This window comes from Bombina bombina, chromosome 3 (genome assembly GCF_027579735.1).
Source record: "Bombina bombina isolate aBomBom1 chromosome 3, aBomBom1.pri, whole genome shotgun sequence".
Taxonomy (NCBI): domain Eukaryota; kingdom Metazoa; phylum Chordata; class Amphibia; order Anura; family Bombinatoridae; genus Bombina; species Bombina bombina.
This window is the reverse complement of record NC_069501.1, coordinates 478,093,289-478,117,875: the sequence shown is the minus strand read 5'-3', so window position 1 is coordinate 478,117,875 and position 24,587 is coordinate 478,093,289. Positions and strand designations below refer to the sequence as shown.

Sequence of the window (24,587 nt, the reverse complement as noted above, 5' to 3'; positions counted from 1 at the left end):
GGGAAGGCGGAGCCTAGGAGGGATCATGTGACCAGCTTTGCTGGGCTCTTTGCCATTTCCTGTTGGGGAAGAGAATATCCCACAAGTAAGGATGACGCCGTGGACCGGACACACCGTTGGAGAAAGTAATTTATCAGGTAAACATAAATTCTGTTTTTCTCTGAGTTATAGGATTTATGTTTGAGTGTGGAATAAATGTTTATTTTGAGTTATGCTTCTCCACGTGGGCTGTACATTAAAAGTTTTCCCTTCAGTCCCTGCTTGCGTGTAATCAGATATTAGTTTGCTAAAGTCCCCTTTTTGGCAGGATCTGTCCCCTCTATCCGTTACCTTCTGTGAGGCTCCAAATGAGTTCCCCCTTCTCAGGTTGGTGTCCAATCTTACTTTCCTCTTGTGTGCTATGGGCCCCGTTCGTGCACTGTGTTTCTAAGATGGAGCTACGTGGCCCGCGTGGTGACCTGGTAATTTTCCCTTGTTCACCTTACATCCCAGCAGGGCTGTTCCTTCAGCGGTACACAAGCGGGACCCGCCGCTCTTATTAGTCGATGCGTACAGCCCTCTTTCTTCACTTGCGGTCCGGTCTCACAGGCACTCTGGATGTTTTACTGTGCGTCCGGGGACCGCCGCCACGCCGCTGTAGCAGGCCGCAGGGTTCCCTTGCTCCCTTGCTCTTTGTCAGTGCTTACCGCCGCTGTCTTATCAGGTTGTTGCCGGTTGATTACTTGAAAGTAGTCTGCTTTCCATCAGCCGCTTTTATAATATTTTGGTCCCCCACAATTTTATATTATTTTTTTATTGCCTTTATAGGGAAAGAGGGCCCGGGAGCTTATCTAGTTTGCGGCCATTACCCAGTGCGGCCAAGCTCCGCCTCCGTAAACTTCAGATTTAAGCTTGAACACCTTTGTTTACTTCTAAATGAGGTACTGTCTACATTGGACGACTGATTCTTCTGTCGCTATCAACCCTAAAAAATCTAGTAAGCTTAACAAATACTATGATGTTCCTTCTTCTGTGGAAGTGTTTCCTTTTCCATACCGTGTGTCGGAGATCATTGCACAGGAATGGGATAAGCCAGGGGTTCCTTTTTCCCCGTCTCCTGTCTTTAAAAAGATGTTTCCCATTGCTGATTCCATTCGGGACTCATGGCGCACTGTGCCTAAGGTAGAAGGGACTATTTCTACTCTGGCCAAGAGAACCACGATTCCTATAGAGGATAGCGGTTCTTTTAAAAGATCCCATGGACAAAAAGCTGGAGGCTTATTTAAAGAAAATGTATGTTCATCAGGGTTTACAATGGCAACCTGCAGTTGCATCTTATTGGTGTGATGCTTCGTCTGAATTGATTTTAGAGGAGACTCCGTTAGCGGAGATCCAAGATAGGATTAAGGCTCTCAAACTGGCCAATTCCTTTATCTCTGATGCTAACGTGCAACTCATTCGACTAGGAGCCAAGATATCTGGCTTCACTGTTTTAGCCCGCAGGGCTCTGTGGCTAATATCTTGGTCAGCTGATGTTACCTCCAAGTCCAAACTCCTGTTGTTACCTTACAAGGGTAAGACCCTGTTTGGTCCTGGTCTGGCGGAAATAATTTCTGAAATTACTGGTAGAAAGGTGTCCTTTCTACCGCAAGACAAGAAGAATAGACCTAAGGGACATCAAAATTCTAATTTTCGTTCCTTTCGTAAGTCTTCCTCCTGGAAATCCAATCAGACTTGGAATAAGGGGAAACAATCAAGGAAGCCTTCGTCTTAGACTAAGGCCTAGATTTGGAGTTCGGCGGTAGCCGTCAAAACCAGCGTTAGAGGCTCCTAACGCTGGTTTTGGCCGCCCGCTGGTATTTGGAGTCAGTGATTAAAGGGTCTAACGCTCACTTTTCAGCCGCGACTTTTCCATACCGCAGATCCCCTTACGTCAATTGCGTATCCTATCTTTTCAATGGGATCTTTCTAACGCTGGTATTTAGAGTCGTTTCTGAAGTGAGCGTTAGAGCTCTAACGACAAAACTCCAGCCGCCTGAAAATAGCAGGAGTTAAGAGCTTTCTGGCTAACGCCGGTTCATAAAGCTCTTAACTACTGTACCCTAAAGTACACTAACACCCATAAACTACCTATGTACCCCTAAACCGAGCTCCCCCCACATCGCCGCCACTCGATTAAAATTTTTAACCCCTAATCTGCCGACCGCCACCTACGTTATACTTATGTACCCCTAATCTGCTGCCCCTAACCCCGCCGACCCCTGTATTACATTTATTAACCCCTAACCTGCCCCCCACAACGTCGCCGCCAGCTACTTAAAAGAATTAACCCCTAATCTTCCGACCGCAAAGCGCCGCCACCTACGTTATCCCTATGTACCCCTAATCTGCTACCCCTAACACCGCCGACCCCTATATTATATTTATTAACCCCTAATCTGCCCCCCTCAACGTCGCCGACACTTGCCTTCACTTATTAACCCCTAATCTGCCGAGCGGACCTGAGCGCTACTATAATAAAGTTATTAACCCCTAACCCGCCTCACTAACCCTATCATAAATAGTATTAACCCCCTAATCTGCCCTCCCTAACATCGCCGACACCTACCTTCAATTATTAACCCCTAATCTGCCGAGCGGAGCTCACCGCTATTCTAATAAATTGATTAACCCCTAAAGCTAAGTCTAAACCTAACACTAACACCCCCCTAACTTAAATATAATTTACATCTAACGAAATAAATTAACTCTTATTAAATAAATGATTCCTATTTAAAGCTAAATACTTACCTGTAAAATAAATCCTAATATAGCTACAATATAAATTATAATTATATTATAGCTATTTTAGGATTAATATTTATTTTACAGGCAACTTGGTATTTATTTTAACTAGGTACAATAGCTATTAAATAGTTAAGAACTATTTAATAGTTACCTAGTTAAAATAATAACAAATTTACCTGTAAAATAAATCCTAACCTAAGATATAATTAAACCTAACACTACCCTATCAATAAAATAATTAAATAAACTACCTACAATTACCTACAATTAACCTAACACTACACTATCAATAAATTAATTAAACACAATTCCTACAAATAAATACAATTAAATAAACTAGCTAAAGTACAAAAAATAAAAAAGAACTAAGTTACAAAAAATAAAAAAATATTTACAAACATAAGAAAAATATTACAACAATTTTAAACTAATTACACCTACTCTAAGCCCCCTAATAAAATAACAAAGCCCCCCAAAATAAAAAATTCCCGACCCTATTCTAAATTAAAAAAGTTACAAGCTCTTTTACCTTACCAGCCCTGAACAGGGCCCTTTGCGGGGCATGCCCCAAGAATTTCAGCTCTTTTGCCTGTAAAAGAATAAATACAATACCCCCCCCCCAACATTACAACCCACCACCCACATACCCCTAATCTAACCCAAACCCCCCTTAAATAAACCTAACACTAAGCCCCTGAAGATCTTCCTACCTTGTCTTCACCATCCAGGTATCACCGATCCGTCCTGGCTCCAACATCTTCATCCAACCCAAGCGGGGGTTGGCGATCCATCATCCGGTGCTGAAGAGGTCCAGAAGAGGCTCCAAAGTCTTCCTCCTATCCGGCAAGAAGAGGACATCCGGACCGGCAAACATCTTCTCCAAGCGGCATCTTCGATCTTCTTCCATCCGGTGCGGAGCGGGTCCATCTTGAAGCAGGCGACGCGGATCCATCCTCTTCTTCCGTTGTCTCCCGACTAATGACGGTTCCTTTAAGGGACGTCATCCAAGATGGCGTCCCTCGAATTCCGATTGGCTGATAGGATTCTATCAGCCAATCGGAATTAAGGTAGGAATTTTCTGATTGGCTGATGGAATCAGCCAATCAGAATCAAGTTCAATCCGATTGGCTGATCCAATCAGCCAATCAGATTGAGCTCGCATTCTATTGGCTGATCGGAACAGCCAATAGAATGCGAGCTCAATCTGATTGGCTGATTGGATCAGCCAATCGGATTTAACTTGATTCTGATTGGCTGATTCCATCAGCCAATCAGAAAATTCCTACCTTAATTCCGATTGGCTGATAGAATCCTATCAGCCAATCGGAATTCGAGGGACGCCATCTTGGATGACGTCCCTTAAAGGAACCGTCATTAGTCGGGAGAGGAAGAGGATGGATCCGCGTTGCCTGCTTCAAGATGGACCTGCTCCGCACCGGATGGAAGAAGATCGAAGATGCCGCTTGGAGAAGATGTTTGCCGGTCCGGATGTCCTCTTCTTGCCGGATAGGAGGAAGACTTTGGAGCCTCTTCTGGACCTCTTCAGCACCGGATGATGGATCGCCAACCCCCGCTTGGGTTGGATGAAGATGTTGGAGCCAGGACGGATCGGTGATACCTGGATGGTGAAGACAAGGTAGGAAGATCTTCAGGGGCTTAGTGTTAGGTTTATTTAAGGGGGGTTTGGGTTAGATTAGGGGTATGTGGGTGGTGGGTTGTAATGTTGGGGGGGGGGTATTGTATTTATTCTTTTACAGGCAAAAGAGCTGAAATTCTTGGGGCATGCCCCGCAAAGGGCCCTGTTCAGGGCTGGTAAGGTAAAAGAGCTTGTAACTTTTTTAATTTAGAATAGGGTAGGGAATTTTTTATTTTGGGGGGCTTTGTTATTTTATTAGGGGGCTTAGAGTAGGTGTAATTAGTTTAAAATTGTTGTAATATTTTTCTTATGTTTGTAAATATTTTTTTATTTTTTGTAACTTAGTTCTTTTTTATTTTTTGTACTTTAGCTAGTTTATTTAATTGTATTTATTTGTAGGAATTGTGTTTAATTAATTTATTGATAGTGTAGTGTTAGGTTAATTGTAGGTAATTGTAGGCAGTTTATTTAATTATTTTATTGATAGGGTAGTGTTAGGTTTAATTATATCTTAGGTTAGGATTTATTTTACAGGTAAATTTGTTATTATTTTAACTAGGTAACTATTAAATAGTTCTTAACTATTTAATAGCTATTGTACCTAGTTAAAATAAATACCAAGTTGCCTGTAAAATAAATATTAATCCTAAAATAGCTATAATATAATTATAATTTATATTGTAGCTATATTAGGATTTATTTTACAGGTAAGTATTTAGCTTTAAATAGGAATCATTTATTTAATAAGAGTTAATTTATTTCGTTAGATGTAAATTATATTTAAGTTAGGGGGGTGTTAGTGTTAGGGTTAGACTTAGCTTTAGGGGTTAATCAATTTATTAGAATAGCGGTGAGCTCCGCTCGGCAGATTAGGGGTTAATAATTGAAGGTAGGTGTCGGCGATGTTAGGGAGGGCAGATTAGGGGTTAATACTATTTATGATAGGGTTAGTGAGGCGGGTTAGGGGTTAATAACTTTATTATAGTAGCGCTCAGGTCCGCTCGGCAGATTAGGGGTTAATAAGTGTAGGCAGGTGTCGGCGACGTTGAGGGGGGCAGATTAGGGGTTAATAAATATAATATAGGGGTCGGCGGTGTTAGGGCAGCAGATTAGGGGTACATAGGGATAGCGTAGGTTGCGGCGGTTTACGGAGCGGCAGATTAGGGGTTAAAAAAATATGCAGGGGTCAGCGATAGCGGGGGCGGCAGATTAGGGGTTAATAAGTGTAAGGTTAGGGGTGTTTAGACTCGTGGTACATGTTAGGGTGTTAGGTGCAGACGTAGGAAGTGTTTCCCCATAGGAAACAATGGGGCTGCGTTAGGAGCTGAACGCTGCTTTTTTGCAGGTGTTAGGTTTTTTTTCAGCTCAAACAGCCCCATTGTTTTCTATGGGAGAATCGTGCACGAGCACGTTTTTGAGGCTGGCCGCGTCCGTAAGCAACTCTGGTATCGAGAGTTGCATTTACGGTAAAAATGCTCTACGCTCCTTTTTTGGAGCCTAACGCAGCATTTGTTTGAACTCTCGATACCAGAGTTAAATTTATGGTGCGGCCAGAAAAAAGCCCGCGGAGCGTTAACAGCCCTTTTACCGCCGAACTCCAAATCTAGGCCTAAGTCAGCATGAAGGGTCTGCCCCCGGTCCGGGTCTGGATCAAGTCGGGGGCAGACTTTCCTTGTTTTGACAAGCTTGGATACACAATGTCACGATGTTGGACTGTGGACATAGTATCTCATGGTTACAAAATAGAATTCAAGTCTCTTCCTCCCAGGGGCAGATTTATCCTCTCAAGGTTATCTGCGGATAAGGTAAAAAGAGAGGCATTCTTAAGCTGCGTTCAGGACCTTTCCTCCCTGGGGGTGATTGCTCCAGTCCAAGTAAGGGAACAGGGTCTAGGATTCTATTCAAATCTGTTTGTGGTTCCCAAAAAAGAGGGAGCTTTTCATCCCATTTTAGACTTAAAGTGTCTCAACAAATTTCTTAGGGTACCGTCCTTCAAAATGGAAACCATTCTTCCTTTGGTCCAAGAGAGTCAGTTCATGACGACCATAGACCTGAAGGACGCGTATCTTCATGTTCCCATCCACAGGAATCAACACCAGTTCCTGAGATTTGCTTTTCTAGACAAGCACTTTCAGTTTGTTGCTCTCTTGGCAGTTGCCAGGACTCAGGGTATTGCGGTGGCGCCTTACCTGGACGATATATTGGTTCAGGCGCCATCTTTTCAACTAGCAAACTCTCAAACAGAGATCTTCTTGTCTTTTCTATGTTCCTACGGATGGAAACTGAATCTGGAGAAGAGTTCCCTTGTTCCAGCTATAAGGAGTTCCCTTGTTCCAGCTATAAGGGTGTGTTTCTTAGGGACCATCATAGTTTCCCTGTCTATGAAGATTTTTCTGACGGAGGTCATAAAATCCAAACTTCTCTCCTCTTGCCTCTACTGTTCGGCCATCAGTGGCTCAATGCATGGAGGTAATTGGTCTGATGGTCGCTTCCATGGACATCATTCCCTTTGCTCAATTCCATTTAAGAGCTCTGCAATTATGCATGCTCAGACAATGGAACGGAGACCATTTGGATCTGTCTCAGAGGATAGATCTGGACCAGTTGACAAGAAACTCTCTCTCGTGGTGGATTTCTCAGGATCATCTGTCTCAGGGCACATGCTTCCGGAGACCCTCCTGGGTGATTGTGACCATGGACGCCAGCCTGCTAGGATAGGGAGCAGTCTGGGACTCATTAAAGGCTCAGGGCCTATGGACTCGGGAGGAGTCTTCTCTCCCCATAAACATCTTGGAGTTGAGAGCAATCTTAAATGCCCTGATGGCTTGGCCTCAGTTGTCTTTAGCCCAGTTTATCAGATTCCAGTCGGACAACATCACCTCAGTGGCTTATATCAACCACAAGGGAGTAACTCTGAGTTCCTTGGCCATGAAGGAGGTGGCTTGGATTATTCAGTGGGTGGAAGCTCACAATTGTCTTCTATCTGCCATCCACATTCCAGGAGTGGGCAACTGAGAGGAGGATTTTCTGAGCAGACAGACCTTTCATCCCGGGGGAGGTGTTCTCCAGGTTAACCCGCAAGTGGGGGGCGCCGTAGTTGGACCAGATAGCGTCTCATCAGAACGCCATGCTTTCAAGATATGGTTCAAGGTCCAGAGATCCTCAGGCCGCCCTGATAGATGCACTGGCGGTTCCTTGGGTCTTTGGTCTAGCATACCTGTTTCCCCTAGTTTGCGCTCGTATCAAGCAGGAGAGAGCATCTGTAATTCTAATAGCTCCTGCATGGCCTTGCAGAATCTGGTTTGCAGACTTAGTGAAGATGTCATCTTTTCCTCCTTGGAGGTTACCTCTGAGGAAGGACCTTCTAATTCAGGGTCCTTTCCTTCATCCAAATCTCGTTTCTCTGAAGCTGACTGCATGGAGATTGAAAGCTTAGTTTTGGCTAAGCGTGGGTTTTCTGAGTCGGTCATTGATACCATGCTTCAGGCTTGCAAGCCTGTTACTCGTAAAATGTACCATAAGGCATGGTGCAAATACCTATATTGGTGTGAATCGAATGGCTTCTCTTGGAGTAGGGTCAGGATTCCTAGAATTTTGTCTTTTCTCCAGGAAGGTCTGGAGAAAGGGTTGTCAGTCAATTCTCTGAAAGGTCAGATTTCTGCATTATCTATTCTTTTGCATAAGCATGTGGCAGATGTGCCAGATGTTCAATTCTTTTGTCAGGCCCTGGTCAGAATCAGGCTTGTGTTTAAACCTGTTGCTCCTCCTTAAAGCCTTAACCTAGTTCTTAGAGTTTTACAGCAGGCTTCATTTGAGCCAATGCATTCTGTAGATATTAAGTTGCTATCTTGGAAAGTTTTGTTTCTTATCGCTATTTCTTCTGTTTGTAGTGCGATTCGCCTTACCTTATTTTTCATGCGGATACGGCCGTCCTTCATACTAAATTGGGGTTTTCTTCCGAAGGTGGTTTCGGTTAGAAATATTAATCAGGAAATTGTTGTTCCTTCTCTCTGTCCTAATCCTTCTTCTCAAAAGGAACATCTGTTGCTGTCTTAAATTCTACCTACAGGCTACTAAGGATTTTCACCAGTCTTCTGCCCTGTTTGTTTCTCAGGAAAGCGTAAGGGTCAGAAGGCCACTTCTACTTCTCTGTCTCTCTGGTTGAGAAGTATGATTTGTTTTGCTTATGAGACTGCTGGACAGCAGCCTCCTGAGAGAATTACATCTCATTCCACTAGGGCTGTCTCCTCTTCTTGGGCTTTCAAAAATTAAGCTTCTGTGGAACAGATTTGCAAGGCGGCAACATGGTCCTCTCTGCATACTTTTTCCATATTTTCCAAATTTGATACTTTTGCCTCGGCTGTGACCTCTTTTGGGAGAAATGTTCTTCAATCGGTGGTGCCTTCTGTTTAGGTCTGCCTGTCTTCTTCTCCCTCACTGTTCATTCCGTGTCTTGAGTATTGGTTCCCACTAGTAATCGGAATGATGTCGTGGACTCTCCATGTCTTAGGAAAGAAAATAAAATGTATGCTTACCTGATAAATTTCTTTCTTTTCGGACATGGAGAGTCTACGACCCCACCCTTAAGATTAGACGGTATTTTTTACTAAACCTCAGGCACCTATACACCTTTGTGTTATCTTCTTTTTCAATTTCCCTTCGGCTGAATGACTGGGGGTTATGGGTAAGGGAAGTGACACTAAACAGCTTTGCTGGGGTGCTCTTTGCCTCCTCCTGCTGGCCAGGAGTGAATATCCCACTAGTAATTGGAACGATGTAGTGGACTCTCCATGTCCATAAAGAAAGAAATTTATCAGGTAAGCATAAATTGTATTTTTGGTGAAGAATTTTGTTACGATTTTTGATGTACCTTAACAATACAATTATTTTTCTGCATTTATTTTGTGTGACTGGTTCAATTATTTGTTTTGTAAGATTTTTTTATTTTACGAATTTTATTGTGCACTTTTGTAATGTATGCATCTCCTCCCTATACAAAAATGCAGTATTCGGCCCTAAGCGAAACACCCTGTTTTCAGGGTAAAAAAAGTGGAAATAGGACTGGCAAGCACCAGCACAGAGACCTTTAGATCATCGGCCCTTAATGACGATAAATATTTAAACTTATCTGATAACAAGAGTGAACTTTAAAAGTCTGATATTTACACCTTTACAGTAGAAAACTACCTCTATTAAATATAAGCATAAGTGTAAAATTGTGATCTAAGAATAGTGAAAAAATAATACTCAAAATCATCCCTTACAGGCAAAGGAATCATGGGAGATGGACACCAGAGAAAAGCTACAACAGGCAGCAGTTGTGAAAGAAAAGGGTACAAGTTATTTCAAGGTTTGTTATTTGGGAGGGACCAGGGTGTGACACATTGATTAAGTAATTAAGAGAACATAGTGTACAAAGCACACACTTTGTATCTTACACAGGGAGTTTGTCTTGACATATATTCTGGATTTATGTGCAGGAAACATATTTCAATTAATATGTTTATCTAGAGTAAACAGTGGATGATGCCATCTATTAGCGTACACAAAGAGAGATCTACAGCTTATTACGTTCTAACTACTTTTGTAAATGTTTAATTCCACTTTGAGCTATCTCTTCTCAAAGGAACAATGTTTATATATACTGTGTGTGTATGTGTATATATATATATATATATATACTGTATATATATACTGTATATATATATATATATATATATATATATATATATATATATACTGTGTATATATATATATATGTATATATATATATATATATATACTGTGTGTATATATATATATATATATATGTACATACATACACATACAACATTAAAGAACACAAGAAATATTATTGCACCTTTATTACAATATTTATTACAAAATTAAATACGAACCAATCTATTAAAAGTAAAACATAAATATGTCATCAACTGCTAGAAGACAGATATGTTTATTGTTGATATCCTGACCAGTGTGTACATAAAAAATAGGATCCTTCATCTGTCCCAAAAAAAGAAATCAATTGGAACGTTTTAGGAAGTGCACCTGCTAAAGTTGAGGCATACAAGAAGTAACACTCCAAAGATAATATACAACACTCTTAGTATAGATGGTAGATCCAATTATTAGACTGTCACCTTAAAATAGTAATTGAATGTGTGTGGTATGGTGCTAAGGTCAGCTCTAACCTTTGCCAATGTGACGGCTTTTACGGATATTAAAAAACAGCAGGCAGATTAGTGGATACTTTAAGGGACATTGAACCCAAAAAAAATTTCTTTCATGATTCAGGTAGAGCATGTAATTTTAAGCAACTTTCTAATGTACTCCTATGATCAATTTCTCTTTGTTTTCTTGCTATCTTTATTTGAAAAAAAAAAGGCATCTAAGCTAAGGAGCCAGCCAATTTTTGGTTCAGTACACTGGACAGCACTTGTTTATTGATGGGTGAAATTATCCACCAATCAGCACGAACAACCCAGGTTGTTCAGAAAAAATGGGCTGGCATCTAAATTTACATTCTTGCTTTTCAAATACAGATACAAAGAAAATGAAGAAAATTTGACAATAGGAGTAAATTAGAAAGTTGCTTAAAATTGCATGCTCTATCTGAATCACGAAAGAACAATTTTGGGTTCAGTGTCCCTTTAAGAGCTGTACAATTTACAACCTCAGGTCCCTCTATGGCATGATGACAGCCCTCCTTCCAGCCTCCACTGCCGCTGATACCTCATGACATTCATGACCTCTCTGCCATACCTTTACTTCATTACTAGAACTCAGTGACTCTCTTTGTCTACCGTCTTACAATTTACTTCCTTAGCAGGTCAATTCCTTTCACCAATTCCAAAGGTTATCGATTCACATTTTGCCCACCCGTATTTGAGGATATGTTCCAGATAGTCGTTATTTCTCCCTCTCATAACTATGGGCCCCATTTAAAGGGACAGTCAACACCAGAATTGTTGTTGTTTTAAAAGATAGATAATCCCTTAATGACCAATTCCCCAGTTTTGCATAACCAACACAGTTATAATTATACACGTTTTACCTCTGTAATTACCTTGTATCTAAGCCTCAGCAGACTGCCCCCTTATTTCAGTTCTTTTGACAAACTTGCCTTTTAGCCAATCAGAATCTCCATGGTAAATTCACGTGCATGAGCTCAATGTTATCTATATGAAACACGTGAACTAATGCCCTCTAGTGGTGAAAAACTATCAAAATGCATTTAGAATAGAGGCGGCCTTCAAGGTCTAAGAAATTAGCATATGAACCTCCTAGGTTTAGCTTTTAACTAAGAAAACCAAGAGAACAAAGCAAAATTGGTGATAAAAGTAAATTGCAAAGTTGTTTAAAATTACATGCCCTATTTGAAACATGAAAGTTGTTTTTGTCCCTTTAATAAATCCTAGACAGACAAGGTTCATTTTCACACAGAAAGCGTGTGCTTGGCAATTCTGCCCCCTGCTCACGCTAGCCCAATGGCACATTAGTAGGGGCTGTCAATCATCCTGTGCAAATGTGTCCGAGGTGATTTTAATTCGCCAGCTAACAGCTGGAGTAACAGTTTGGAAGCAGTGGTCTAATGACCACTTCTTCCAAACTAAGAGCCTGCAGCGAAGGGTCTCCAAAGCTGCATAAGCAGCTTCATATTGAAGTACGAAATATTTGAAACACTTTCTCTTGTAAGGTGTATCCAGTCCACTCCATTACTTGTGGGATATTCTCCTTCCCAACAGGAAGCTGCAAGAGGATCACCCACAGCAGAGCTGTCTATATAGCTCCTCCCCTAACTGCCACTCCCAGTCATTCTCTTGCACCTCTCGACAAGAAAGGAAGTAGCTAGAGAGATGTGGTGAATTTATTTAGTTTATCTTCAATCAAAAGTTTGTTATTTTCAAATGGTACCGGAGTTGTACTATTTTAGCCTCATGCAGAAAGTTGAAGAAGAGTCTGCCTGTGGTCTTTGATGATCTTAGCAGGTTGTAACTAAGATCCATTGCTGTTCTCACACATAACTGAAGAGATAGGTAACGTCAGCTGGGGGAATGGCGTGCAGGGTCTCCTGCTATGAGGTATGTGCAGTTTAAATTTTTCTAGAGAAATGAATATGCTAGAAAATGCTGTTAATACCGGATTTATTTAAGGTAGCCTGATTACAGTGATTTAATAACGACTAGTATCATGCTTGCTGTAAAGGGTAATATTCTTATTACTTTCTCACATTACTGAAAAATAAGATAACGTTTGCTGGAAGTGTTTAAACGTTTTTTTCTACATATTGGTGATAAAACTTTATTGGGGCCCAGTTTTCTTCTGTTAAGTGTGATCAGTCCACGGGTCATCATTACTTCTGGGATATTACTCCTCCCCAACAGGAAGTGCAAGAGGATTCACCCAGCAGAGCTGCATATAGCTCCTCCCCTCTACGTCACTCCCAGTCATTCTCTTGCACCCAACGACTAGATAGGATGTGTGAGAGGACTATGGTGATTATACTTAGTTTTATATCTTCAATCAAAAGTTTGTTATTTTAAAATAGCACCGGAGTGTGTTATTATCTCTCTGGCAGAGTTTGAAGAAGAATCTACCAGAGTTTTTGTTATGATTTTAGCCGGAGTAGTTAAGATCATATTGCTGTTTCTCGGCCATCTGAGGAGAGGTAAACTTCAGATCAGGGGACAGCGGGCAGATGAATCTGCATAGAGGTATGTAGCAGTTTTTATTTTCTGACAATGGAATTGATGAGAAAATCCTGCCATACCGATATAATGTCATGTATGTATACTTTACACTTCAGTATTCTGGGGAATGGTACTTCACTAGAATTACACTGTAAGAAATACATAAAGCTGTTTAATAACTAGAGATTATGTTTAACGTTTTTGCTGGAATGTAAAATCGTTTTCATTTACTGAGGTACTGAGTGAATAAATGTTTGGGCACTATTTTTCCACTTGGCAGTTGCTTAATCTGTTTTTCTGACAGTTTCTGTTCTCCCTCACTGCTGTGTGTGAGGGGGAGGGGCCGTTTTTTTGGCGCTTTTACTGCATCAAATATTTCAGTCAGCAACTCATTGTATTCCCTGCATGATCCGGTTCATCTCTACAGAGCTCAGGGGTCTTCAAAACTTATTTTGAGGGAGGTAATTTCTCTCAGCAGAGCTGTGAGAATTATAGTTTGACTGAGATAAAAAACGTTTATTCTGTCATTTGTTTCCTGCTTTCAGAATTTGTTATCTTTGCTAATGGGATTAAACCTTTGCTAAAGTTGTGTTGTTTACAAGGATTGAGGCTATAACTGTTTCAATTTATTAATTTTCAACTGTCATAGATCTTCTGTGCTTCTTAAAGGCACAGTACGTTTTAATATTATTCTAATTGAATTGTATTTCCAAGTTGCAAGTTTATTTGCTAGTGTGTTAAACATGTCTGATTCAGAGGATGATACCTGTGTCATTTGTTGCAATGCCAAAGTGGAGCCCAATAGAAATGTATGTACTAACTGTATTGATGCTACTTTAAATAAAAGTCAATCTGTACAAATTGAACAAATTTCACCAAACAACGAGGGGAGAGTTATGCCGACTAACTCGCCTCACGTGTCAGTACCTACATCTCCCGCTCAGAGGGAGGTGCGTGATATTGTAGCGCCGAGTACATCTGGGCGGCCATTACAAATCACATTACAGGATATGGCTACTGTTATGACTGAGGTTTTGGCTAAATTACCAGAACTAAGAGGTAAGCGTGATCACTCTGGGGTGAGAACAGAGTGCGCTGATAATATTAGGGCCATGTCAGACACTGCGTCACAGGTGGCAGAACATGAGGACGGAGAACTTCATTCTGTGGGTGACGGTTCTGATCCAAACAGACTGGATTCAGATATTTCAAATTTTAAATTTAAACTGGAAAACCTCCGTGTATTACTAGGGGAGGTGTTAGCGGCTCTGAATGATTGTAACACAGTTGCAATACCAGAGAAAATGTGTAGGTTGGATAAATATTTTGCGGTACCGACAAGTACTGAGGTTTTTCCTATACCTAAGAGACTTACTGAAATTGTTACTAAGGAGTGGGATAGACCCGGTGTGCCGTTCTCACCCCCTCCGATATTTAGAAAAATGTTTCCAATAGACGCCACCACAAGGGACTTATGGCAAACGGTCCCTAAGGTGGAGGGAGCAGTTTCTACCTTAGCTAAGCGTACCACTATCCCGGTGGAGGATAGCTGTGCTTTTTCAGATCCAATGGATAAAAAGTTAGAGGGTTACCTTAAGAAAATGTTTGTTCAACAAGGTTTTATATTGCAACCCCTTGCATGCATTGCGCCGATCACGGCTGCAGCGGCATTCTGGATTGAGTCTCTGGAAGAGAACATTGGTTCAGCTACTCTGGACGACATTACGGACAGGCTTAGAGTCCTTAAACTAGCTAATTCATTCATTTCGGAGGCCGTAGTACATCTTACTAAACTTACGGCGAAGAATTCAGGATTCGCCATTCAGGCACGCAGGGCGCTGTGGCTAAAATCCTGGTCAGCTGATGTTACTTCTAAGTCTAAATTGCTTAATATACCTTTCAAAGGGCAGACCTTATTCGGGCCCGGGTTGAAAGAGATTATCGCTGACATTACAGGAGGTAAAGGCCATGCCCTGCCTCAGGACAAAGCCAAAGCCAAGACTAGACAGTCTAATTTTCGTTCCTTTCGTAATTTCAAAGCTGGAGCAGCATCAACTTCCTCTGCACCAAAACAGGAAGGAGCTGTTGCTCGCTACAGACAAGGCTGGAAACCTAACCAGTCCTGGAACAAGGGCAAGCAGACTAGGAAACCTGCTGCTGCCCCTAAGACAGCATGAATTGAGGGCCCCCGATCCGGGATCGGATCTAGTGGGGGGCAGACTTTCTCTCTTCGCCCAGGCTTGGGCAAGAGATGTTCAGGATCCCTGGGCGCTAGAGATAATATCTCAGGGATACCTTCTGGACTTCAAATACTCTCCTCCAAGAGAGAGATTTCATCTGTCAAGATTGTCAACAATCCAGACAAAGAAAGAGGCGTTTCTACGCTGCGTACAAGAGCTCTTGTTAATGGGAGTAATCCATCCAGTTCCACGATCGGAACAGGGACAGGGGTTTTACTCAAATCTGTTTGTGGTTCCCAAAAAAGAGGGAACTTTCAGACCAATCCTGGACTTAAAGATCCTAAACAAATTCCTAAGAGTTCCATCGTTCAAGATGGAGACTATTCGGACAATTTTACCTATGATCCAAGAGGGTCAGTACATGACCACTGTAGATTTAAAAGATACTTACCTTCACATACCGATTCACAAAGATCATTATCGGTACCTAAGGTTTGCCTTCCTAGACAGGCATTACCAGTTTGTGGCTCTTCCATTCGGATTGGCTACAGCTCCAAGAATCTTCACAAAGGTTCTGGGTGCTCTTCTGGCGGTACTAAGACCGCGGGGAATCTCGGTAGCTCCATACCTAGACGACATTCTGATACAAGCTTCAAGCTTTCAAACTGCCAAGTCTCATACAGAGTTAGTGCTGGCATTTCTAAGTTCACATGGATGGAAGGTGAACGAAAAGAAAAGTTCACTCGTTCCACTCACAAGAGTTCCCTTCCTGGGGACTCTTATAGATTCTGTAGAAATGAAGATTTACCTGACAGAGGACAGGCTAACAAGACTTCAAAGTGCTTGCCGCACCCTTCATTCCATTCAACACCCGTCAGTGGCTCAATGCATGGAGGGAATCGGCTTAATGGTAGCGGCAATGGACATAGTACCCTTTGCACGCTTACACCTCAGACCACTGCAACTGTGCATGCTAAGTCAGTGGAATGGGGATTACTCAGACTTATCCCCTTCTCTGAATCTGGATCAAGAGACCAGAAATTCTCTTCTATGGTGGCTTTCTCGGCCACATCTGTCCAGGGGGATGCCATTCAGCAGACCAGACTGGACAATTGTAACAACAGACGCCAGCCTTCTAGGTTGGGGTGCCGTCTGGAATTCTCTGAAGGCTCAGGGACAATGGAGTCAGGAGGAGAGTCTCCTGCCAATAAACATTCTGGAATTGAGAGCAGTTCTCAATGCCCTCCTGGCTTGGCCCCAGTTGACAACTCGGGGGTTCATCAGGTTTCAGTCGGACAACATCACGACTGTAGCTTACATCAACCATCAGGGAGGGACAAGAAGCTCCCTAGCTATGATGGAAGTATCAAAGATAATTCTCTGGGCAGAGTCTCACTCTTGCCACCTGTCAGCAATCCACATCCCGGGAGTGGAGAACTGGGAGGCGGATTTCTTAAGTCGTCAGACTTTTCATCCGGGGGAGTGGGAACTTCATCCGGAGGTCTTTGCCCAAATACTTCGACGTTGGGGCAAACCAGAGATAGATCTCATGGCGTCTCGACAGAACGCCAAGCTTCCTCGTTACGGGTCCAGATCCAGGGATCCAGGAGCAGTCCTGATAGATGCTCTGACAGCACCTTGGGACTTCAGGATGGCTTACGTGTTTCCACCCTTCCTGTTGCTTCCGCGATTGATTGCCAGAATCAAACAAGAGAGTGCATCAGTGATTCTAATAGCACCTGCGTGGCCACGCAGGACTTGGTATGCAGACCTGGTGGACATGTCATCCTGTCCACCTTGGTCTCTACCTCTGAAACATGACCTTCTGATACAGGGTCCCTTCAAACATCAAAATCTAACTTCTCTGAAGCTGACTGCTTGGAAATTGAACGCTTGATTTTATCAAGACGTGGGTTTTCTGAGTCAGTTATTGATACCTTAATACAGGCTAGGAAACCTGTTACCAGAAAGATTTACCATAAGATATGGCTTAAATACCTATATTGGTGTGAATCCAAAGGTTACTCTTGGAGTAAGGTTAGGATTCCTAGGATATTGTCTTTTCTACAAGAAGGTTTAGAAAAGGGTTTATCTGCTAGTTCATTAAAGGGACAGATCTCAGCTCTGTCCATTCTGTTACACAAACGTCTGTCAGAAGTTCCTGACGTCCAGGCTTTTTGTCAGGCTTTGACCAGGATTAAGCCTGTGTTTAAAACTGTTGCTCCACCATGGAGTCTAAACCTTGTTCTTAATGTTTTTCAGGGCGTTCCGTTTGAACCCCTTCATCCCATTGATATAAAGTTGTTATCTTGGAAAGTTCTATTTTTAATGGCTATTTCCTCGGCTCGAAGAGTCTCTGAATTATCAGCCTTACATTGTGATTCTCCTTATTTGATTTTTCATTCGGATAAGGTAGTCCTGCGTACTAAACCTGGGTTCTTACCTAAGGTAGTTACTAACAGGAATATCAATCAAGAGATTGTTGTTCCTTCTTTATGCCCAAATCCTTCTTCAAAGAAGGAACGTCTACTGCACAACCTGGATGTAGTCCGTGCTCTAAAATTTTACTTACAGGCAACTAAGGAATTTCGACAAACGTCTTCTCTGTTTGTCATTTACTCTGGGCAGAGGAGAGGTCAAAAAGCTTCCGCTACCTCTCTTTCTTTTTGGCTTCGTAGCATAATTTGTTTAGCTTATGAGACTGCTGGACAGCAGCCTCCTGAAAGAATTACAGCTCATTCTACTAGAGCTGTGGCTTCCACTTGGGCCTTCAAGAATGAGGCCTCTGTTGAACAGATTTGCAAGGCTGCAACTTGGTCTTCGCTTCATACTTTTTCCAAATTTTACAAATTTGACACTTTTGCTTCATCGGAGGCTATTTTTGGGAGAAAGGTTCTTCAGGCAGTGGTTCCTTCTGTATAAAGAGCCTGCCTATCCCTCCCGTCATCCGTGTACTTTTGCTTTGGTATTGGTATCCCAGAAGTAATGATGACCCGTGGACTGATCACACTTAACAGAAGAAAACATAATTTATGCTTACCTGATAAATTCCTTTCTTCTGTAGTGTGATCAGTCCACGGCCCGCCCTGTTTTTAAGGCAGGTAAATATTTTTTAATTTATACTCCAGTCACCACTTCACCCTTGGCTTTTCCTTTCTTGTTGGTCCTTGGTCGAATGACTGGGAGTGACGTAGAGGGGAGGAGCTATATGCAGCTCTGCTGGGTGAATCCTCTTGCACTTCCTGTTGGGGAGGAGTAATATCCCAGAAGTAATGATGACCCGTGGACTGATCACACTATAGAAGAAAGGAATTTATCAGGTAAGCATAAATTATGTTTTTTCCACATGGCTGGCTAGATTTTGCCTAGGGATAGTTTTGTTAGGCCCTCTCACTGTGAATACAGGTTGGGAGGGGCCTATTTTCGCATTAGATTTTGCAGCTTGAGACATCCAGTTTCCCTGAAGGAGTCCCCTGAACACTTAGGACCTCTCTAAAGGGTTTTTGTGCCTTCCAAAGTCGTTGTATGGGCAGGTAGGGCCACAGCAGAGCTGCGGCAGTTTGTTGTGACTGTTGAAAAAACATAATTTATGCTTACCTGATAAATTTATTTCTCTTGTAGTGTATCCAGTCCACGGATCATCCATTACTTATGGGATATATTCTCCTTCCCAACAGGAAGCTGCAAGAGTCCACCCACAGCAAAGCTGCTATATAGCTCCTCCCCTAACTGCCATTACCAGTCATTCGACCGAAAACATGCAGAGAAAGGAAAACCATAGGGTGCAGTGGTGACTGTAGTTTAATGGAAAAATTACCTGCCTTAAAGTGACAGGGCGGGCCGTGGACTGGATACACTACAAGAGAAATAAATTTATCAGGTAAGCATAAATTATGTTTTCTCTTGTTAAGTGTATCCAGTCCACGGATCATCCATTACTTATGGGATACCAATACCAAAGCTAAAGTACACGGATGATGGGAGGGACAAGGCAGGTACTTAAACGGAAGTTACCACTGCCTGTAAAAAACCCTTTCTCCCAAAAATAGCCTCCGAAGAAGCAAGGTATCAAATTTGTTAAATTTGAAAAAGTATGAAACGCAGACCAAGACTCCGTCTTGTAATCTGTTCAACAGAAGCCACATTTAAAAAAGGCTCAAGTGAAAACCACAGCTCTAGTAGAATGAGCTGTAATCCCTTCAGGAGGCTGCTGTCCAGCAGTCTCATAAGCTAAATGAATTATGCTTTTTAACCAAAACAATAATTACACCATATCTTATGTAAAATTTTCCTAGAGACAGGCTTTTATGCCTGTATTAAGGTATCAATTACTGACTCGGAGAAGCCATGCTTTGATAACATCAAGCGTTCTGTCTCCAGGCAGTCCATCTCAGATTAGTTATATTTAGATGGTTGAAAAGACCCTGAGGTAGAGGGTCCTGTCTCAGAAGCAGAGACCGTGGTGGAAAGGATGACATGTCCACCAGATCTGCATACCAGGTCCTGCGTGGCCACGCAGGCGCTGTCAAAAGCACCAAAGCACTCTCCTGCTTGATCTTGTGCAAACCCCTCCGGTGGGAATTCCCACTCCCCCGGATGAAAAGTCTGACGACTTAGAAAATCTGCCTCCCAGTTCTCAACACCTGGGATAGGGATAGCTTTTAGACAAGAGTGAGTCTCTGTCCAGTGAATTATTTTAAGACTTCTAACATTGCTAGGGAACTTCTGTTCCCCCTTGATGGTTGATGTAAGCCACAGTCGTGATATTGTCCGACTGAAATATGATGTACCTCAGAGTTGCTAACTGAGGCCAAGTCTGAAAAGCATGGAATATCGCTCCCAGTTCCAGAATATTCATTAGAAGGAGGGTCTCCTCCTGAGTCCACTATCCCTGAGCCTTCAGGGAGTTCCAGACTGTATCCCAACCTAAAAGGCTGGCATCTGTTGTAACAATTGTCCCATCTGACCTGCGGAAGGTCATACCCTTGGACAGATGGACCCGAGATAGTCACCAGAGAAGAGAATCTCTGGTTTCTTGGTCCGGATTTAACAGGAGAACAAATCTGTGTAATCCCCGTTCCTCTGGCTGAGCATGCATAGTTGCAGTGGTCTGAAATATAGGCGTGCAAACGGTACTATGTCCCTTGCCGCTACCATTAAGCCGATTACATTCATGTACTGAGCCACCAAAGGGCGCGGATGGAATGAAGAACACGGCAGAAATTTAGAAACTTTGACAACTTGGACTCCGTCAGGTAAATTTTAATTTCTACAAAATCTATCAGAATCCCTAGGAGGGAAACCCTTGATATTGGGGATAGAGAACTCTTTCCTTGTTCACTTTCCACCCATGCGATCTCAGAAATGCCAGTACTACGTCCGTATGAGACTTGGCAACTTGGATGTTTGACGCCTGTATCAGGATGTTGTCTAAATAAGGGGCCACTTCTATGCCCCGCGGCCTAAGGACCGCCAAAGTGACCCCAGAACCTCCATAAAGATTCTAGGGGCTGTAGTTAACCCAAAGGAAAGAGCTACAAACTGGTAATGCCTGTCTAGAAAGGCAAACCTGAAAAACCGATGGTGATCTTTATGCATCGTAATGTGAGGATAAGCATCCTTCAAATCCATTGTAGTCCTCTATTGACTCTCCTGGATCATAGTTAAGATGGTACGAATAGTTTCCATCTTAAATGATAGAATTCTAAAGAATTTGTTTAAGATCTTTTAGATCCAAAATAGGTCTGAAGGTTTCCTTTCCTTGGGAACCACAAACCGATTTGAGGAAAACTGTGTCCCTGTTCCTCTATTGGAACTGAATGGGTCACGTACACAATGCAAGAATGTCTCTTTCTTTATCTGGTTTGCAGATAAATGTGAAAGGCAAAAACTCCCCTTTTTGGGGGGGGAAAGCTTTGAAATCCAGAAGATATCTCTGGGGTATAATTTCCAATGCCCAGGGATCCTGGGCATCTCTTGCCCACGCCTGGGCGAAGAATGAAGTCTGCCCCCTATAGGATCCGTTACCAGATAGGGGTCCGTTCCTCATGCTGTTTTAGAGGCAGCAGCAGGCTCCTTGACCTGCTTATCTTTGTTCCAGGTCCGGTTGTCTCCAGACCGCCTTGGACTGAGCAAAAGTTCCCTCTTATTTTGCCTTAGAGGAAGTTGATGCCACACCTGCCTTGAATTTTCGAAAGGCACGAAAATTAGGCCTTTTTTGTCCCTTGATTTGGACCTGTCCTGAGGAAGGGCATGATCTTTTCCTCCAGTGATATAAGTAATAATCTCCTTCAAACTAGGCCTGAATAGGGTCTGCCCCTTGAAGGGAAGTTAAGTAGCTTATTTATTAAAGTCACGACAGCTGACCATGATATAAGCCATAGCGCTCTGCGCGCCAGTATAGTAAAAAACAGAATTCTTAGCCGTTAGTCTAGTCAAAGGAACAAAGGCATCAGAAAACAAAGGAATTGGCTAGCTTAAGTGCTCTAAGCTTGTCAAATATATTCATCCAATGGAGCCTGTAAAGCCTCATCAAGAGACTCAAACCAGAACGCCGCAGCAGCAGTGACAGAAGCAATGCGTGCAAGGGGCTGCAGGATAAAACCTTGTTGAATAAACATTTTTTATCCATTGGATCTAAAAAAGCACAACAGTCCTCGCCAGAGGTAGTGGTACGCTTAGCTAGAGTAGAAACTCTTCTCTCCACCTTAGGAACTGTCTGCCATAAGTCCTGTGTGGTGGCAACTATTAGAAAACATTCTTCTAAAAAATAGGAGGGGAAGAGAACGGCACACCTGGTCTATCCCATTCCTTATGAAAAATTTTAGTAAACCTCTTTAGGTATTGGAAAAACATAAGTACACACCGGCACTGCATATTATTTATCCAGTCTACACAATTTCTCTGGCACTGCGATTGTACACATTCATTCAGAGCAGCTAAAGCCTCCCTGAGCAACAAGTGGAGGTTCTCAAGCATAAATTTTAAATGTAGAAATATCAGAATCAGGTTAAATCATCTTCCCTGAGTCACAAATATCACCCACAGACTAAGCATATTGTGAGGTAGTATCAGACATGGTTCTTAAAGCGTCTGTATGCTCTGTATCTACCCCCAGAGCTGTTTTGCTTTCCTTTAATTTCAGGTAGTCTGACTAATACTGCTGCCAGTGTATTATACACAACCTTTGCCATGTCTTGTAAAATAAACGCTATGGGCGCCATTGATATACTTGGCGCCATTTGAGCGTGAGTCCCTGGAGCGGGAGTCAAAGGGTCTGACACGTGGGGAGAGTTAGTCGGCATAACTTCCCCCTTGACAGAATCCTCTGGTAAAATAAACGCTATGGGTGCCCTTGATGTACTTGGCGCCATTTGAGCGTGAGTCCCTAAAGCGGGAGTCAAAGGGTCTGACACGTGGGGAGAGTTAGTCGGCATAACTTCCCCCTCGACAGAATCCTCTGGTGATAATGTTTTTAAATACAAAAAATGATCTTTATTGTTTAACATGAAATCAGTACATCTGGTACACATTCTAAAATGGGGTTCCACCATGGCTTTAAACATAATAAACACAGAGCCTCCTCTATGTTAGACATGTTAGAACTAATAAAGAGACTAGTAAGCTTGGAAAACACTTTAAATCAAGTTAACAAGCAAATATAACAAACGTTACTGTGCCTTTAAGAGAAACAAATTTTGTCAAAATTTGAAAAACAGTGAAAAAAGGCAGTAAATCAAACTAAATTTTTACAGTACATGTAATAAGTTAACAGAGCATTGCACCCACTTGCAAATGGATGATTAACCCCTTAATGCAAAAAAACAGATAAAAAAAAACGACATTTTTTTAAACAGACACAACAAAACTGCCACAGCTGAGCTGTGGATTACCTTCCCTATAACTGTTTCTATGCAAAATTTAAGCCAGCCATGTGGAAAAATTAGGCCCCAATAAGTTTTATCACCAAACATATGTTAAAAAACGATTAAACATGCCAGCAAACGTTTTAAAACACATTCTTATAAGAGTATGTATGTCTATTAATAAGCCTGATCCAGTCGCTATCACTGCATTTAAGGCTTTACTTACATTACTTCGGTATCAGCAGTATTTTCTTAGTCAATTCCATTCCTTAGAAAAATATATTACTGCACATACCTTAGCATATATCTCTATCAATCAGCCTGGTACCAGTCGCTTTCACTGCATTTAAAGGCTGTACTTACATTACTTCGGTATCAGCAGTATTTTCTTAGTCAATTCCATTCCTTAGAAAAATATTTTACTGCACATACCTTATTTGCAGGAAAACCTGCACGCCATTCCCCCTCTGAAGTACCTTACTCCTCAGAATGTGTGAGAACAGCAACTGGATCTTAGTTACGTCTGCTAAGATCATAGAAAAAACGCAGGCAGATTCTTCTTCCAAATACTGCCTGAGATAAACAGCACACTCCGGTGCCATTTAAAAATAACAAACTTTTGATTGAAGAAATAAACTAAGTATAAAAAACCACAGACTCTCACGACCTCCTATCTATGTTGAGACTTGCAAGAGAATGACTGGTAATGGCAGTTAGGGGAGGAGCTATATAGCAGCTTTGCTGTGGGTGGACTCTTGCAGCTTTCTGTTGGGAAGGAGAATATATCCCATAAGTAATGGATGATCCGTGGACTGGATACACTTAACAAGAGAAACGTTTATATCGTTTTTTGATCCGGTTTTGAAACTAAGGGGTTAATCATCCATTTGCAAGTGGGTGCAATGCTCTGTTAGCCTATTATACACACTGTAGTTCCTTAAAGGGACAGATTTCTGCTCTGTCTATTCTTTTGCACAAACGTCTGGCTGAGGTTCCAGACGTGCAGGCGTTTTGTCAGGCTTTAGTCAGAATCAAGCCTGTGTTTAAACCTGTTGCTCCACCTTGGAGTTTAAATTTAGTTCTTAAGGTTCTTCAAGGGATTCCGTTTGAACCTTTGCATTCCATAGATATTAAGCTCTTATCTTGGAAAGTTCTGTTTTTAGTAGCTATCTCCTCGGCTCGAAGAGTTTCGGAGTTATCTGCTTTACAATGTGATTCCCCTTATCTCATTTTTGATGCAGATAAGGTAGTGTTACGTACCAAACCTGGTTTTCTACCTAAGGTGGTATCTAATAAAAATATCAATCAGGAGATTGTTGTACCGTCACTGTGTCCTAATCCTTCCTCAAAGAAGGAACGTCTTTTACACAATCTTGACGTGGTTCGTGCTTTAAAGTTTTATTTACAAGCTACTAAAGATTTTCGTCAAACATCTGCATTGTTTGTTGTC

General features: G+C 42.0%; 1 protein-coding gene across 1 annotated transcript in view; it reads left to right on the top strand.

Moving 5' to 3' along the window:
- Positions 1 to 24,587, top strand: part of FKBP5 (FKBP prolyl isomerase 5) — a 254,558-nt gene that overhangs the window by 161,049 nt on the left and 68,922 nt on the right. Inside the window, exon 8 of the mRNA XM_053706806.1 lies at positions 9,669 to 9,752. Within this exon, the coding sequence (XP_053562781.1) occupies positions 9,669 to 9,752 (84 nt within the window). The remainder of the gene's footprint in view (positions 1 to 9,668; positions 9,753 to 24,587) is intronic.